Raw genomic sequence first — 16,491 nt, 5'->3', positions numbered from 1 at the left:
ATCGATCATCGTGACGGAGATGGTCACAGGGACCAGGAGAGGAACCGGCAGCCAGCCGTTCCCAGTAACAGCCTGGAGAGAGGAGCTCCGCGTGAAGCGGGAGAGGAATGCATGCAGAGGAATTTGAGCTGCGTTGACGCCGAAGGAGGCCATCTACTGTTCCGTATACTGCCGGTTACGCTGTACGGAGCGGGGCGAAAGGTGGATACGTATGCGCTCATAGATGAGGGATCCTCCGTCACGATGATCGATGACGAACTACGAAGGGATCTTGGAGTGCAAGGAGAGCGTCGGCAGCTAAATATCCAATGGTTTGAAGGTAAGGCAACCAGAGAGCCTACCAACGTGGTGAGTCTGAAGATAAGTGGAGTTGGAAAGCCCACTCGCCATGTATTGAGAAACGTTTATGCCGTTTCGAGTTTGAGTTTGCCGATGCAGACATTAAGCCGACGAGATGTCCAGGGCGTGCACAGGGATGCGCGTCTGCCGATGAAGCCTTACAACAACGTGGTGCCGAAGCTGCTCATCGGCCTGGATCACGGACATCTGGGGTTGCCACTTAAGACGAGGCGGTTCGCTCGAGAGGGACCGTATCCGGCCGCAACCGAGCTGGGCTGGGTTGTGTTTGGGCCTGTAACACGCCGTCACCGAGGTCCTGCCTACTTGCCGTGTCAGTCAAATCAGTTTCTTTAAATCATTAGGGTCCAATAAATTGTTCGCAGTGTATTCATTAGACTTTTTTTTTTTAAATCATGTGGTTTAAATCAAAGTTCTAAAATAAATTTAAAAAAATGTTTAATTTATTTACATTTGTCTATTTAGCATCCATGATTTTTCCCGGTGTATGATTGGAAAACAAAATTTTTTTTGTAATTGTTTTGACTTCTCTTCTTAATTTTTCTCAGTTTGTCATTTCCAACATAAATTTTTTATGTAAATAAAACTCACTCAAATTTGTAATCCTCGGCGAAAGGTCGATCTCCCGGCGCAGATGAGCTAAAATAAAAGCGTGGCACTCCCACGAATACTTTGAAAATATTTGAACATACAAATACTTTCACTCGAATTTCGAAACAAATCGACATTACATAAACTTTTTCTTCCCAAATTTAACCAAATTTATATATTTTTGATTTTTCATATGTTTACTTCATCAGACAGTTTTTCCAGTGTATTCTTGTCTCCTAACCCTGATATTTTTGTCCGCGTGCTTAACCTTACTTTGGGCTCTTTTTTTATTAATACATATTTCTAGCAATTCAATTAAATACAGATCACAGGGTCTAAATTTTGTTTTTCGGCTGCTGTCCCGCTGCGGTTGCTTCTCTAGGCTTCAGTTTCTCGATGGAAAGGGGTGATCCACGGGTGCTCCACGACTATTTTATTAGAAAATAAATAAAACGGAAACTCAAGCCGGGGTCTAGGCCATTATCGGAAATCACGATCAGCTGAAAGTCACTCTATTTACGACAGCCAAATTATCCCAAAACTTTCCGGGTGCAGCTGATGAAGAGTTGCACCTCGTCTAGTATATTCCCGATGCATAATACTGCATTTAATATTACCCTAAATTAGAATCCCACAGGTAAGCTCAAGCTTCCTAAAGATTGCCTATCAGGAGGTTTCACATTAATCTAAAATATCAGCTTAAGTCGGCAATACAAAACCCCCCGCTACACTCAGACTAGGGTACTCTAAAGAAGGCACCTTTTTGTTGAATATCCTTGGCATGATATGTACGCACAACTCTTCCTTGGAGGTCTTCCAGCTCGTACTACGAGCTCGATATTTAACGAACGTAGGTTCGAACTTGGCGTTTTAACCTGCTTGAAAGCAGCTTTGCTCGAAATTACGCCGATAAGCTTCTTACCCTTCGACAAACGATACCATACGAGAACGGAGATTAAATCGTTTTTCGTTCTCGTCGTGCTTAATTTCGTATCTGGTCAGCATTATCTCGAAAGAATCGGGCCTTTCGAACGTCAGAGAACGATCGCCCAAAAGATTTAATCGTCTAATCAACGAGTATGTCGACCCTGAAGTGATCATGTGCTGCCCAAATACCATATAATAAGGACTTGTACCAATCCTAGAATATACTGCAGACCTTTATGCACAACATATTCGACTGAGGAATTCATCCCAATCTTTTTAGTCGCGGCGTAGATATGCCCTGATTGCAGTATTACGGGCCGGTTTACACGCTCAGAAGAGTTTTCCTCAGGCGAGTGAACAGCGGTCATCTTGTGGTTAACGCCGTACCGTATCTGGAACACTCTAGCTCGAAATTGAGAACCGATGTTTCATAGTATCACTTCGGGAACTCCGAACGTCATGAAAAATTCGTTTTCCAGATACTTTATGACGACGCTGGAATCGATTTTTTTACTGGCTTCAAGAAAACGTACTTCGAAAAATGATCCAGAACAAAGAAGATACCTCCTTGACCTAGAATACGGACCGAAAAAATCGATGAATAAACGTTGACAGAATTGCTGAGACTCAGGCGCTATTCCTAGCGGCGGTCTGAGAGTAAAATTTGGTGCTTTAGTACTCATACAAGCCTGCACTTATATAGGCCCTGACATCAGAAACGAGACCAGGCCAGAAATACTAGATACCCAAAAGGCATGACTATTAATTGATATAACGGTCTGCCTGGGACGGTAATAGCAAAGACACTAGAATAACAAGATGCGTAACGGCCATACATTGGTTTGGCACTATGCAGCCACTTTTTTGGTGACGGCCAAAATTGCTCTTTGTCCGCTCGCTTACGCTGAGAGCGTAAGAAATCTAAAAATTAGCTTGCTTGTGTGAGTAAAAACAATAGACGAGAACATGTATATGTATGCGTACTTGTGCTAGAAGACGGGCCAAAATCAATTCTGATCGAAGAAACGAATTCACATACATATTTGAAGTTTTGGCCAATTTCGTAGCAATATGATAAAATAAAATAATAATTAAAAATTACTACTATTACTACTAGACTATTATAATTTTAAAGTTCTTTAAATTCGTTTGTTAAAATCGAGGCTCGAATTAGCTACCTTTTATATATTTGTATTTATGTTAATAATTAATTATTTGTAATATATACAAATAACATTCTTTATTTTCATAAAACCATTATGAGAAAGCACTACGTCATATATTGAGGCACGAGGTGCGGACACAAGCACTCAACAATCATTGCCTTATTAATTTTTCACACGTCGCACGGTAAATACTCTAATGACAAATATTCTAATATAGACATTTGTGAAATTTATTTTGGTATATTTTGTATTCGGTTATTTCTAAGCTATATTTGAATAATAATAATGTAATCGTAATGTAATATAAAGATATGATCAGTGAAATCAGCCAGTGAGTGTGTGTCCGTTCGACAAGGATTCAAAGCAAGTAAAGAGCGATTGTCGGAGCAGGGTCAGTGGTCGGCGCAGGTGGTCCCTCCATGAAGAGCGTTAGCTTAACCTAGAGGAAGATACAGCCTGCCCCATAGCATCTTAAGCTCCTTCAAGGGCATGTCGTGGTTAAAAGGGACAGTGAAGTCAGTGGTCGGCACAGGGGGTCCCAGGGGTTGTTAAGAACAACGCAGGAAAGACAAAGAAGGAGCAACATGGCGCGGCAGATGGCGATCGCCGAATGAATCCATTGTCGAAGTATCGGCCAATAAAGCTTTTTTAAAATGAAACTCTGTCCTTGGTTGGCCAATCACACAAATCCTTAATTTGGTCGGACGAACACACAAACTCTCTGAGCTAGCCGCTGCAACTCGTAGCGAGCAGAACCGAAAAAAAACAGTTCGTTAAAGTTCACTCCTCATTTGCACCACCTTTGAGGTCAATTATATCACCATGTCATGTCAGATGAACAACCACTCACCTTTTGGAGCTAACTTCCTTCGTAAGTTAGGGCTTCAAAATTAATCTTCAAACTTATGTCATCTACACTGACTTTAGTAAAGCATATGACTCTGTCAATCATTTTCTTCTAGTAAGGAAACTTGATTTATTAGGTTTCCCTGTTAATCTTTTAAATTGGATTTCCTCGTTCTTGTATTTTCCGAGTCACATCCGGCGTTCCACAACGGAGCCACCTTGGTCCGCTTCTTTTTACCTTATTTATTAACGACCTTCCTTTAGTAATAAAACATTAGCGTGTAATTATGTACATATGTACTCGGAATTCATGCTTTTTTTTACGGCATTGAAACCCATTACCCCACCCAAAGATTTATTTAGTATATCTATTCGTTTTCAACCAACTACAAGTCTACTTACCCAATATTAAATACAATTTATAATATAAGATGTTGAATTTAATTACTTTTTAAATTTCGCTTTATTTACAACAAAATTTTAGGTGCCCTATGTCCGAAGAAACATCAGCCCAGTTCTGTATTTAAATTTTTGTATTCATGTTAGTGACTAATAATTAATAAAAATATGTCGGAGAAGGGAATGATATTTTGAAATAGGCGCCCTATCGATGGTCAACTGTTCACGAGACTTATCGATAGGACGAGTTGTAATCGATTGTGAGATTTCAATAACATTGAGATCGAGTGTGGCCCTGATAGTGTTTGGCCGTGCGTGTCTATCGAGAAGAGAACGAGGAAAAGCACACACACGCAGCGGCAAGAATCAATAAGAGGAAAACTACAGGGACACGCTTCACAATTTGGATTAAATCTACGCTCCGTCATCAGAAGTGGGATTGTGCCTTCGTCTGCACACCATGGAGGACCAACTGCGCATCTTGATGGAGCACCAAAACCAAAGTTTCTTGGAATTGGCAAAAACACTGTAAGCGTCTGTGCGAGAACCGGCACAAAAAAAAAAGTTATTCCAACAACGCTATGCAAATGCAGAGACGCCAGACGCCATGTTTTTACAGTTACTGAACAGTCGCCCAGGCAACCGTGAATGCCTTGCCATATATGCTTGTCGCATGGTGACGTCACTCGTTTGCAAATGGAAGGGCTTGAATACCGAGAGGATTGCTGTGTCTGTGATTTTGGGACATTTAGCCAACTTTGATCGCCGATTACAAAGAATTGCCTACACTGCCGAGATCAAGAATAGACGCGACTTACAGGCTGAGTTGCAGGTCTTCGCTTTTGACAGGCGCACACATCATTCTGGAGATGAGGAATCTGGAGGAAAGCGAGCTAAGTTCGCGCCCTTGAAGTGCCATCTTTGTGGTAAAATGGGGCACAAGATGATTGACTGCCGAAACAGGAAGCAGAGCGCTGGCATGTCGAGACAGGATCACCGAGGAAGCCAATCATTTCAGCAGCATTCTAAAGGCAGTATAACTTGCTATCGCTGCCAGGAGCAAGGTCATATAGCTTCACAATGCCCCAAAAATATGGCAAGTGGTGGAGCTGGATTTCGGAACGAGAAGAGAGCTGAGCTGTGCGTGGTGGATGAACCAAAGACAAGTATGCTGCTACGAGGTGAGAACTTTCCAATTATCTTTGACTCTGGAGCAGAGTGCTCTTTGATTAAAGAGAGTTTTGCTAAAAACATAAGCGGTAAAATAATAAATAACGTAGTAAGCCTGAAAGGTATTGGAAATGCAAATGTTTGCAGTACAATTCAAATCGATAACAACATTGTTGAAATCCTACTCAGATTCTTTTATACAGGGAACGCCTCAGACTCGCGTAAATTCGGGAGAAATGAAAATTCGATTGATTGATGAGACAAAAACGGTACAGAGAAGACCATATAGATTGAGCCCCAGTGAGAGAGATGTGGTTCGAAACAAAGTTCAAGTAGCCGAGTACCGAGTAGCTCCCCTTTTGCGAGCCCTGTTCTATTGGTGAAGAAGAAGAATGGATCAGCTAGGCTTTGTGTGGATTATAGAGAATTGAATTCGAATACAGTAGCTGACAAGTTTCCGTTGCCTTTAATATCTGATCAGGTTGCGTGGTGCAAAGTTCTTTACCTGCTTGGACATGGCAAGTGGCTATTATCAGGTTCCTATGCATCCGAACTCTGTCGAGTACACGGCATTTGTCACCCCTGACGGCCAATATGAGTTCCTGTCGATGCCATTTGGACTTAAGAATGCGCCATCAGTCTTTCAAAGAGCAGTTATAAAGGCATTAAGCGAGGTCGCTTATTCGTATGTCATTGTGTATATGGACGACATAATGATTGTAGCGGCACTCGAAAGGTTAAAGATTGTTTTGGATATTTTATCAAAGGCAGGATTTTCATTCAATGCTGAATAATGCTTCTTTCTGAGGACTTCTGTCCAATATTTAGGATTCGAAGTACGAGCAGGTGAGATTAGTCCAAATACTCGCAAAGTAGAATCTTTGAATGCCTTGCCACCTCCTAGGTCAGTGACAACATTGAGACAGTTCATTGGGTTAGCATCGTACTTTCGTCAGTTTGTTCCAGGATTTTCACAGCTAATGAAGCCTTTTATATTTTCTCACCTCAGAGAAAAATAAATTTGAGTGGAATATAGAACATGAGGAAATTCGTAGAAAAATTATTCACATTCTTACTAATAAACCAGTTTTGATTATCTTTGACCCGCAATATCCAATAGAGTTACACACCGATGCGAGTGCAATCGGATATGGTGCTATACTCTTGCACAGAATTGAAAATAAACCGTATGTAGTGGAATACTACAGTAAGACAACAAGTGTATGCGAATCTAAATATACTTCGTATGAGTTGGAAACTCTTGCGGTGGTAAATGCAGTCAAGCATTTCCGGCACTACTTACATGGCAGAAAGTTTGTAATATTCACTGATTGTAATTCTTTAAAATCATCACGAAATAAGATTGAGTTGTTGCCTAGAGTCTATCGCTGGTGGGCTTATTTACAGACATTCGATTTTGACATACAGTATAGAGAAGGCAAGCGTATGGCTCATGCTGATTTCTTTTCCAGAAATCCACTTCCTCCGGAAAATTCCCCTGAATATGCGAAAGTTGTTGAAAAGCGAATCGACTTAACTGAAGTATCTGAGGATTGGATTTGTGCAGAGCAACAGAAAGATCAAGATATCGTAGAAATCGTTGCCAAGCTGAACAATGATGAATGTCCATTCGATTTGGCTAAGACATATGATTTGAGAGCTGGAGTTTTGTATAGAATCATACAAAGAAATGGCAAGACCCTATGTTTGCCAGTGGTGCCTCGTGGGTTTAGATGGTCAGTTATTAACCAAGTACATGAATCCATAATGCATCTGGGCTGGGAGAAAACACTTGACAAGGTTTACGATTACTATTGGTTTGAGGGCATGGCCAAATACGTTCGAAGATTTGTTGAAAATTGTATAACCTGCCGAGTGTCCAAATCATCTTCTGGAAAATTACAAATGGAATTACATCCTATTCCCAAAGTAAACATTCCGTGGCATACTGTTCACATAGACATATCAGGCAAGCTTAGTGGTAAGAGCGATCGTAAAGAATATGTTATTGTACAGATAGATGCATTTACCAAGTATGTTTATCTCTATCACACGTTCACATTAAGTGCAGAAAGCTGTGTAATGGCGTTAAAATCAGCAATTTCGTTGTTCGGAGTCCCTATTCGTATTGTGGCTGATCAGGGAAGACGTTTTACAGGTGCTAAGTTCGTTGAATTTTGCTCTTCACAAAAGATAAAATTACATTTGATAGCAACAGGAGCAAGCCGAGGTAATGGCCAGGTTGAGAGAGTTATGAGTACCTTGAAAAATTTATTAACAGCTGTTGAAATGAGTTCTCGATCGTTGCAAGAGGCATTGGGTGACGTGCAATTAGCTATTAATTGTACTGCTAATAAGATAACAAAAGCGAGTCCATTAGAATTATTAATGGGAAAGGTTGCTCGACCTTTAGGCCTTGTTCCCATTCATGAACCAGAAACTGAAATAGATCTGACTAAGATAAGAACCCAAGCTTTAGAGAATATAGAAAGAAAGAGAATATAGAAAGAAAGATCAGGAAAGTATGAGAAGGAAAGATTTGATAAAGGCAGAGCTAAGATAGTAAATTTCAGTGTTGGAGATTTTGTGTTGCTAAATAATAGTGAGAGAAACCAGACTAAGTTAGAAGCTAAATATAGAGGACCATTTGAGATTATTTAGGTATTGGATAATGACAGATATACTTTAAAGAGTTTGAAAAGTAATAGGCGGTATAAGTATGCCCATGAGAGATTAAGAAGATTGCCAGATGGGCAGGTGCCAAGCGAGCTGGAGATCGATGTTAGCCCGCCAGGTGAAACTGTTGAAAGACACAGTAGTGATGTTGATGAAAGAGATGATATGTAAACTGTTGAAAGAGACAGTAAGAGAAGTTGTTGAAAGAAATGGTATGGAAACTGTTGAAAGAGACAGTAAGTGAAGTTGTTGAAAGATATGAAATGGAAACCGTTGAAAGAGACAGTTGGCGGAAGGTGTATGGAAGTACACAGTTTATCGATGGCTACGTGGCGGTACCTGACCCTGAGTGGTAAAATGATAATGTTGTTAGAAAATGAGAAAAGAAAATGAGAGAAGAAAATAAGAGACGAAAATGAGAAAAGAAAATGAGAGAAGAAAATAAGAGACGAAAATGAGAAAAGAAAATGAGAAAATAGAATAAGTAAAGACGAGATGAAAGAAGGAAAATTAATAAAATTTTGATTTGAAAAGAAATTGCTTAAATGAACGAAATAGTCAAGAAATTGAAGAATTCTAAGAAATGAATAATGAATGTTAAAGATTAAGTTAAAAAAAATTCAAAGTCGTTAATGAATAAGATTGTCACATTAAGAGTACAACTGAAGGTTGAAGGTTGATTTATTGCAGGTAGCTAGCTCATACACGAGGGCGTGTAATTTATCAGAATGGCCGTGTCGGAGAAGGGAATGATATTTTGAAATAGGCGCCCTATCGATGGTCAACTGTTCACGAGACTTATCGATAGGACGAGTTGTAATCGATTGTGAGATTTCAATAACATTGAGATCGAGTGTGGCCCTGATAGTGTGTGGCCGTGCGTGTCTATCGAGAAGAGAACGAGGAAAAGCACACACACGCAGCGGCAAGAATCAATAAGAGGAAAACTACAGGGACACGCTTCACAATTTGGATTAAATCTACGCTCCGTCAAATATTTATAATAACTAATAAAACTAATGTAAGTTAAGAAAACATTTCTTATTATGTAAATTCAAAAAAAAAAATTATAAAAAACAAAAATTATAATTCTAAAAAAGGAACAAATATTTTTTTTAAATTTTCCCATATTTCGGTTTTTAGTTTTTTTCAGTGTTGTTCTTTTTCACTATTTCTATTATTATTTCACTATTTTTCAAGTTAGTTGCAATTGTGAAACATTGAATTCTTCCAGAATAAAACGTGTTCTACAACCACGGATTAGTCTGCCCTTTCTTTCGGGAACCAATGCGTGGGGTAACCGTTTAAGGCAACTCCATGTGACGCACGACGACAACCTTTTATTCGCAGTCCTAGGGCGACTGCAGGGGCAACTCGCGCTGGAATGACGGTTTAGACGGCCAGCTAGAGAGTTGCCAGAGCTGGGGTGACGGTTTAGACGGCCAGCCAGGATTTGTGTGAGCGCAGCCAGCGCTACGTACCGGCAGAGGAGTCGCAGCCAGCGACAGTGGCGTCGCAGTCAGCGACGAACGCCGGTACGAACGAGTCGCAGCCAGCGACAAGGAGACGCAAGAAGCGTCATTTGTGGAGACCGCAGCCAGCGGCACGAGGCGTCAGAGACGCCATTTTGGACGCGCAGAGGCGCCGCCATTTTGGAGCTGGGGAAGATGCAGCATTCCCCCAGGAAAAGTGCCCGGCTGAACGGAGGGGAAGCCACCCCTGTAACAACAGTGAGTCAGCAGCCAGCCAGTAGTGGAGCAGGAACTCGGACGCGGGTGAACATCACGGCGGCGTCGATTCCTTGCCCGGCCACTACGGTGACTACAGTAGCTTCCCAACCTAGAAGTACTGCTGTCACAGCTGCGAGTTCAGTACCGGAGGTGAACCAGCCCCTCGTGTTGGAACTCATGGAGAGGATCGCAGCGTTGGAAAGGGAGCTGGAGAAGGCTCGATCCCTGGAAAGTGTGAGCACCGCCAATTGCGCGCCAATCGCAGTTGGCCCAAGCGCAGTGGGTAGCGCGTGGCTACAGGAGTACGCAAACGTGGTGTGCACGGTTTTGGACGTCGAGGGAAAGGAGCCGAGGCGTCGACTTCTACATGCAAGCGTCGACCATAATGAATGCGATCAACAGGATGATCGGCATGGAGGTTGTCCCATCTGTGGAGGATAGCATGGAATATTGAACTGCAGAAAATTTATTGGAGCTTCGGCACAGGAAAGGTGGAGCAATGTGAAGAGGCATCGGCTCTGCTTCAATTGCCTGCGAAGCGGGCACACGGCTAGATCCTGCTATACGCAAGGTGAGTGCCAGATTAATGGATGCCGAAGGGCCGTCCATCACCGTCTGCTACATGGTGCGGACGAGGAGCGAAGGCCGCTGCAGCGAGGTGGCTTCAGACGTCACGAAGGGAACCAGCAGTTTCCAGACGCAGCCCGGCCAGGAGGCCTTCGCTACGAGATGGTCACAGGGACCAGGAGAGGAACCGGCAGCCAGCCTCCTTGCCGACGCTCTCCTTGCACTCCAAGATCCCTTCGTAGTTCGTCATTGAACATCGTGACGGAGATGGTCACAGGGACCAGGAGAGGAACCGGCAGCCAGCCGTTCCCAGTAACAGCCTGGAGAGAGGAGCTCCGCGTGAAGCGGGAGAGGAATGCATGCAGAGGAATTTGAGCTGCTTTGACGCCGAAGGAGGCCATCTACTGTTCCGTATACTGCCGGTTACGCTGTACGGAGCGGGGCGAAAGGTGGATACGTATGCGCTCCTAGATGAGGGATCCTCCGTCACGATGATCGATGACGAACTACGAAGGGATCTTGGAGTGCAAGGAGAGCGTCGGCAGCTAAATATCCAATGGCTTGAAGGTAAGGCAACCAGAGAGCCTACCAACGTGGTGAGTCTGAAGATAAGTGGAGTTGGAAAGCCCACTCGCCATGTATTGAGAAACGTTTATGCCGTTTCGAGTTTGAGTTTGCCGATGCAGACATTAAGCCGACGAGATGTCCAGGGCGTGCACAGGGATGCGCGTCTGCCGATGAAGCCTTACAACAACGTGGTGCCGAAGCTGCTCATCGGCCTGGATCACGGACATCTGGGGTTGCCACTTAAGACGAGGCGGTTCGCTCGAGAGGGACCGTATCCGGCCGCAACCGAGCTGGGCTGGGTTGTGTTTGGGCCTGTAAGTGGGCAACCGACCACGCCGTCACCGAGGTCCTGCCTACTTGCCGTGTCAGTGGATGGTGGAGGACTATTTCGACATGGAGAACTTTGGAGTGAAGACCGCGCCGCCGGTCGCAGCCAGCGACGATGTTCGGGCCCAAAGGATACTCGAAGACACCACGGTGAAAGTGGGACGTCGCTACCAGACGGGATTACTCTGCAAGGACGACCACGTTGTGCTGCCACCGAGCTATGAGATGGCGTACAGGAGGCTGGTCAACGTCGAGAAGAAGATGAAGCGCAACAAGCCGTTGGCGCAGGAATACGATGGGATTATAAAGGATTACGTGTCTGAAGGATACGCGAGGAGGCTGCAGCCGGAGGAGGTCGCGGTAAGGAGCGATCGCCTATGGTATTTGCCACATTTTGGTGTCGAAAACCCAAACAAGCCCGGCAAGGTACGGCTTGTGTTTGATGCTGCAGCCAAAGTTGGAGGAACCTCGCTAAACTCGGAGCTGGACAAAGGGCCTCAGCACTATAAGCCTTTGCCAGCTGTGCTCTTTCATTTCAGAGAGGGAGCCGTCGGAGTCTGCGGTGACATCAAGGAGATGTTCCACCAAGTGCTGATCCGACCCGAGGATAGATGTTCCCAACGATCCCTCTGGAGAGATGGCGACGACGAGAGAGATCCGGATGTCTATGAGATGAACGTAATGACGTTTGGAGCAGCCTGCTCGCCGAGCGTTGCGCATTACGTGAAGACTATGAATGCCCTGAAGTATCGCGATTCGGATCCGTGAGCGGTCAAGCCCATCACCGACTACCATTATGTCGATGACTATGTGGACAGTTTCGCTACAGAGAGCGAGGCTATCAGCGTATCTACCCGAGTGAAGGAGATACACAAGGATGCTGGATTCGAATTATGCCAGTTTTCATCCAGCTCACCCGCCGTGGAGACGGCTTTAGGACCTGGTCGAGTCAAGAACGTGGGATGGGGTGAGGCTGAAGAGAAGATCCTCGGAATGCGTTGGCAAGTAGCAACAGATGACTTCAGATTCAACGTGGAGTATCATCGAGTGCCAAGCAGCGTCCTGAGTGGAGATCGAGTCCCTACGAAGAGGGAATATTTGAGCCTGGTGATGTCAACGTTTGATCCCCTGGGATTCCTGTGCTGCCTCATGGTTACAGCGAAGCTGCTGCTGCGAGAGATTTGGAGGCAGAAGATCCAGTGGGACGAACCACTACCGGAGGAGTTAAGCAAAGCCTTTGCGATTTGGCGCAAAGAGATGGACGCCGTGGGACAGTTCCGATGTCCGCGCCAATATTTTGGGCGTGGAGCAGTCCGGGCCGTAGAGTTGCACGTCTTCGTGGATGCTAGTCAGGCAGCATTCGCGGCGGTGGCCTATTGGAGGGTCACATATGAGGACGACGACGTGCAGGTGAGCTTCGTGAGTGCGAAGACGAAGTGTGCCCCAATGAGAACGATGACGATCCCACGGCTGGAGCTACAGGCAGCAGTTCTTGGAACCAGGCTGATGAACACTGTCAAGGAGGAGCACAGTGTGGTCATCACGGACCTGGTGTTATGGACGGACTCTAAGACGGTGCTGAGATGGATCGGCAGCACCCACCGCCGGTATAAGCAGTTTGTTGGCAACCGAGTGGCGGAGATTTTGGAGTCGTCGAAGGTTTCCCAATGGAGATGGGTGCCTACAGCCGACAATGCGGCTGATGATGCGACGCGGTCGCAGAAAGGAGTCGACCTCAGCCAAGAATCAAGGTGGCTAAGAGGACCTGCATTTTTGAGGCAGCCAGCAGCCAGCTGGCCGGGGCCTGAGGAAGGAACTGAGCGTGTTCCAGATGCCCCTGATGAAGAAGAGATGCCCAATGAGTTTGCATTAGTTGCGGCAGACGATTTTGTTATTCCGTTTCAGAGATTCTCGAGCTTCAGTCGCCTGGTGAGGACCACAGCCTGGGTCCTACGGTTTGCGCGCTGGTGCCGCAAACAGCGAAACTAGCTCGAGGAATACGGCCTCGCCATTGTAAATTGCCGGGAAAATTTAGCTTTTCATTGTCGTGTAAGAGTTGGAGGACACACTGCGATGAGCTAATAAGTTAAGTTAGTTGCAATTGTGAAACATTGAATTCTTCCAGAATAAAACGTGTTCTACTACCACGGATTAGTCTGCCCTTTCTTTCGGGAACCAATGCGTGGGGTAGCCGTTTAAGGCAACTCCATGTGACGCACGACGACAGTAGCAGAGTATGTTGCGAGTAAATTCGGTTAAATTTTAATAAATATTTAATTGTTTGCTTCCGCAATATCATTAGGGTCCAATAAATTGTTCGCAGTGTATTCATTAGATTTTTTTTTAAATCATGTGGTTTAAATCAAAGTTCTAAAATAAATTTAAAAAAATGTTTAATTTATTTACATTTGTCTATTTAGCATCCATGATTTTTCCCGGTGTATGATTGGAAAACAAAATTTTTTTTGTAATTGTTTTGACTTCTCTTCGTAATTTTTCGCAGTTTGTCATTTCCAACATACATTTTTTATGAACTCACTCAAATTTGTAATCCTCGGCGAAAGATCGATCTCCCGGCGCAGATGAGCTAAAATAAAAGCGTGGCACTCCCACGAATACTTTGAAAAAATATGAACATACAAATACTTTCACTCGAATTTCGAAACAAATCGACATTACATAAACTTTTTCTTCCCAAATTTAACCAAATTTATATATTTTTGATTTTTCATATGTTTACTTCATCAGACAGTTTTTCCAGTGTATTCTTGTCTCCTAACCCTGATATTTTTGTCCGCGTGCTTAACCTTACTTTGGGCTCTTTTTTTATTAATACATATTTCTAGCAATTAAATTAAATACAGATCACAGGGTCTAAATTTTGTTTTTCGGCTGCTGTCCCGCTGCGGTTGCTTCTCTAGGCTTCAGTTTCTCGATGGAAAGGGGTGATCCACGGGTGCTCCACGACTATTTTATTAGAAAATAAATAAAACGGAAACTCAAGCCGGGGTCTAGGCCATTATCGGAAATCACGATCAGCTGAAAGTCAATCTATTTACGATAGCCAAATTATCCCAAAACTTTCCGGGTGCAGCTGATGAAGAGTTGCACCTCGTCTAGTATATTTCCGATGCATAATACTGCATTTAATATTACCCTAAATTAGAATCCCACAGGTAAGCTCAAGCTTCCTAAAGATTGCCTATCAGGAGGTTTCACATTAATCTAAAATATCAGCTTAAGTCGGCAATACAAAACCCCCCGCTACACTCAGACTAGGGTACTCTAAAGAAGGCACCTTTTTGTTGAATATCCTTGGCATGATATGTACGCACAACTCTTCCTTGGAGGTCTTCCAGCTCGTACTACGAGTTGCCGATCGTCTAACGAGCTCGATATTTAACGAACGTAGGTTCGAACTTGGCGTTTTAACCTGCTTGAAAGCAGCTTTGCTCGAAATTACGCCGATAAGCTTCTTACCCTTCGAAAAACGATACCATACGAGAACGGAGATTAAATCGTTTTTCGTTCTCGTCGTGCTTAATTTCGTATCTGGTCAGCATTATCTCGAAAGAATCGGGCCTTTGAACGTCAGAGAACGATCGCCCAAAAGATTTAATCGTCTAATCAACGAGTATGTCGACCCTGAAGTGATCATGTGCTGCCCAAATACCATATAATAAGGACTTGTACCAATCCTAGAATATACTGCAGACCTTTATGCACAACATATTCGACTGAGGAATTCATCCCAATCTTTTTAGTCGCGGCGTAGATATGCCCTGATTGCAGTATTACGGGCCGGTTTACACGCTCAGAAGAGTTTTCCTCAGGCGAGTGAACAGCGGTCATCTTGTGGTTAACGCCGTACCGCTCCATCAGTTTCTGGAACACTCTAGCTCGAAATTGAGAACCGATGTTTCATAGTATCACTTCGGGGACTCCGAACGTCATGAAAAATTCGTTTTCCAGATACTTTATGACGACGCTGGAATCGATTTTTTTACTGGCTTCAAGAAAACGTACTTCGAAAAATGATCCAGAACAAAGAAGATACCTCCTTGACCTAGAATACGGACCGAAAAAATCGATGAATAAACGTTGACAGAATTGCTGAGACTCAGGCGCTATTCCTAGCGGCGGTCTGAGAGTAAAATTTGGTGCTTTAGTACTCATACAAGCCTGCACTTATATAGGCCCTGACATCAGAAACGAGACCAGGCCAGAAATACTAGATACCCAAAAGGCATGACTATTAATTGATATAACGGTCTGCCTGGGACGGTAATAGCAAAGACACTAGAATAACAAGATGCGTAACGGCCATACATTGGTTTGGCACTATGCAGCCACTTTTTTGGTGACGGCCAAAATTGCTCTTTGTCCGCTCGCTTACGCTGAGAGCGTAAGAAATCTAAAAATTAGCTTGCTTGTGTGAGTAAAAACAATAGACGAGAACATGTATATGTATGCGTACTTGTGCTAGAAGACGGGCCAAAATCAATTCTGATCGAAGAAACGAATTCACATACATATTTGAAGTTTTGGCCAATTTCGTAGCAATATGATAAAATAAAATAATAATTAAAAATTCCTACTATTACTACTAGACTATTATAATTTTAAAGTTCTTTAAATTCGTTTGTTAAAATCGAGGCTCGAATTAGCTACCTTTTATATATTTGTATTTATGTTAATAATTAATTATTTGTAATATATACAAATAACATTCTTTATTTTCATAAAACCATTATGAGAAAGCACTACTTTTATTCGTGCACCTAATGCTCAACAATAAATTTTTTATACACATTTGTCTTTATTATTTTTAAAAATATTTCAAAATCTTTAATGTGTATTTTACAAATATATATAATATTTTTTTTTTAGTTTTGCGAAGTATAAAAATTAAAGTAAAAAAAATGTATAAAATAAATAAAAATATGAAAACAGTTTGTTGTAAAAGTCATATATTGAGGCACGAGGTGCGGACACAAGCACTCAACAATCATTGCCTTATTAATTTTTCACACGTCGCACGGTAAATACTCTAATGACAAATATTCTAATATAGACATTTGTGAAATTTATTTTGGTATATTATGTATTCGGTTATTTCTAAGCTATATTTGAATAATAATAATGTAATCGTAATGTAATATAAAGAT

The 16,491-nt window shown here is 43.0% G+C and overlaps 1 protein-coding gene across 1 annotated transcript; it reads left to right on the top strand.

Annotated features, from left to right (window-relative positions):
- The first annotated feature begins 9,117 nt into the window (after window positions 1-9,117).
- Window positions 9,118-10,526, top strand: LOC116801303. Its single transcript, XM_032720094.1, has 2 exons — window positions 9,118-9,153; window positions 9,367-10,526. The coding sequence occupies exon 2, from the start codon at window positions 9,800-9,802 to the stop codon at window positions 10,301-10,303; it is 504 nt and encodes a 167-aa protein (XP_032575985.1). The 5' UTR covers window positions 9,118-9,153; window positions 9,367-9,799; the 3' UTR covers window positions 10,304-10,526.
- The last annotated feature ends 5,965 nt before the right edge of the window (window positions 10,527-16,491 follow it).

Source organism: Drosophila sechellia, chromosome 3L (genome assembly GCF_004382195.2).
Source record: "Drosophila sechellia strain sech25 chromosome 3L, ASM438219v1, whole genome shotgun sequence".
Taxonomy (NCBI): domain Eukaryota; kingdom Metazoa; phylum Arthropoda; class Insecta; order Diptera; family Drosophilidae; genus Drosophila; species Drosophila sechellia.
Note: the sequence above shows the minus strand (reverse complement) of the source record. Positions and strands in the feature narration are given on the sequence as shown.

Excerpts from the sequence above, each read along its gene's own strand:
- LOC116801303 (XM_032720094.1), top strand. The coding sequence starts at position 9,800 with ATGCAGCATTCCCCCAGGAAAAGTGCCCGGCTGAACGGAGGGGAAGCC.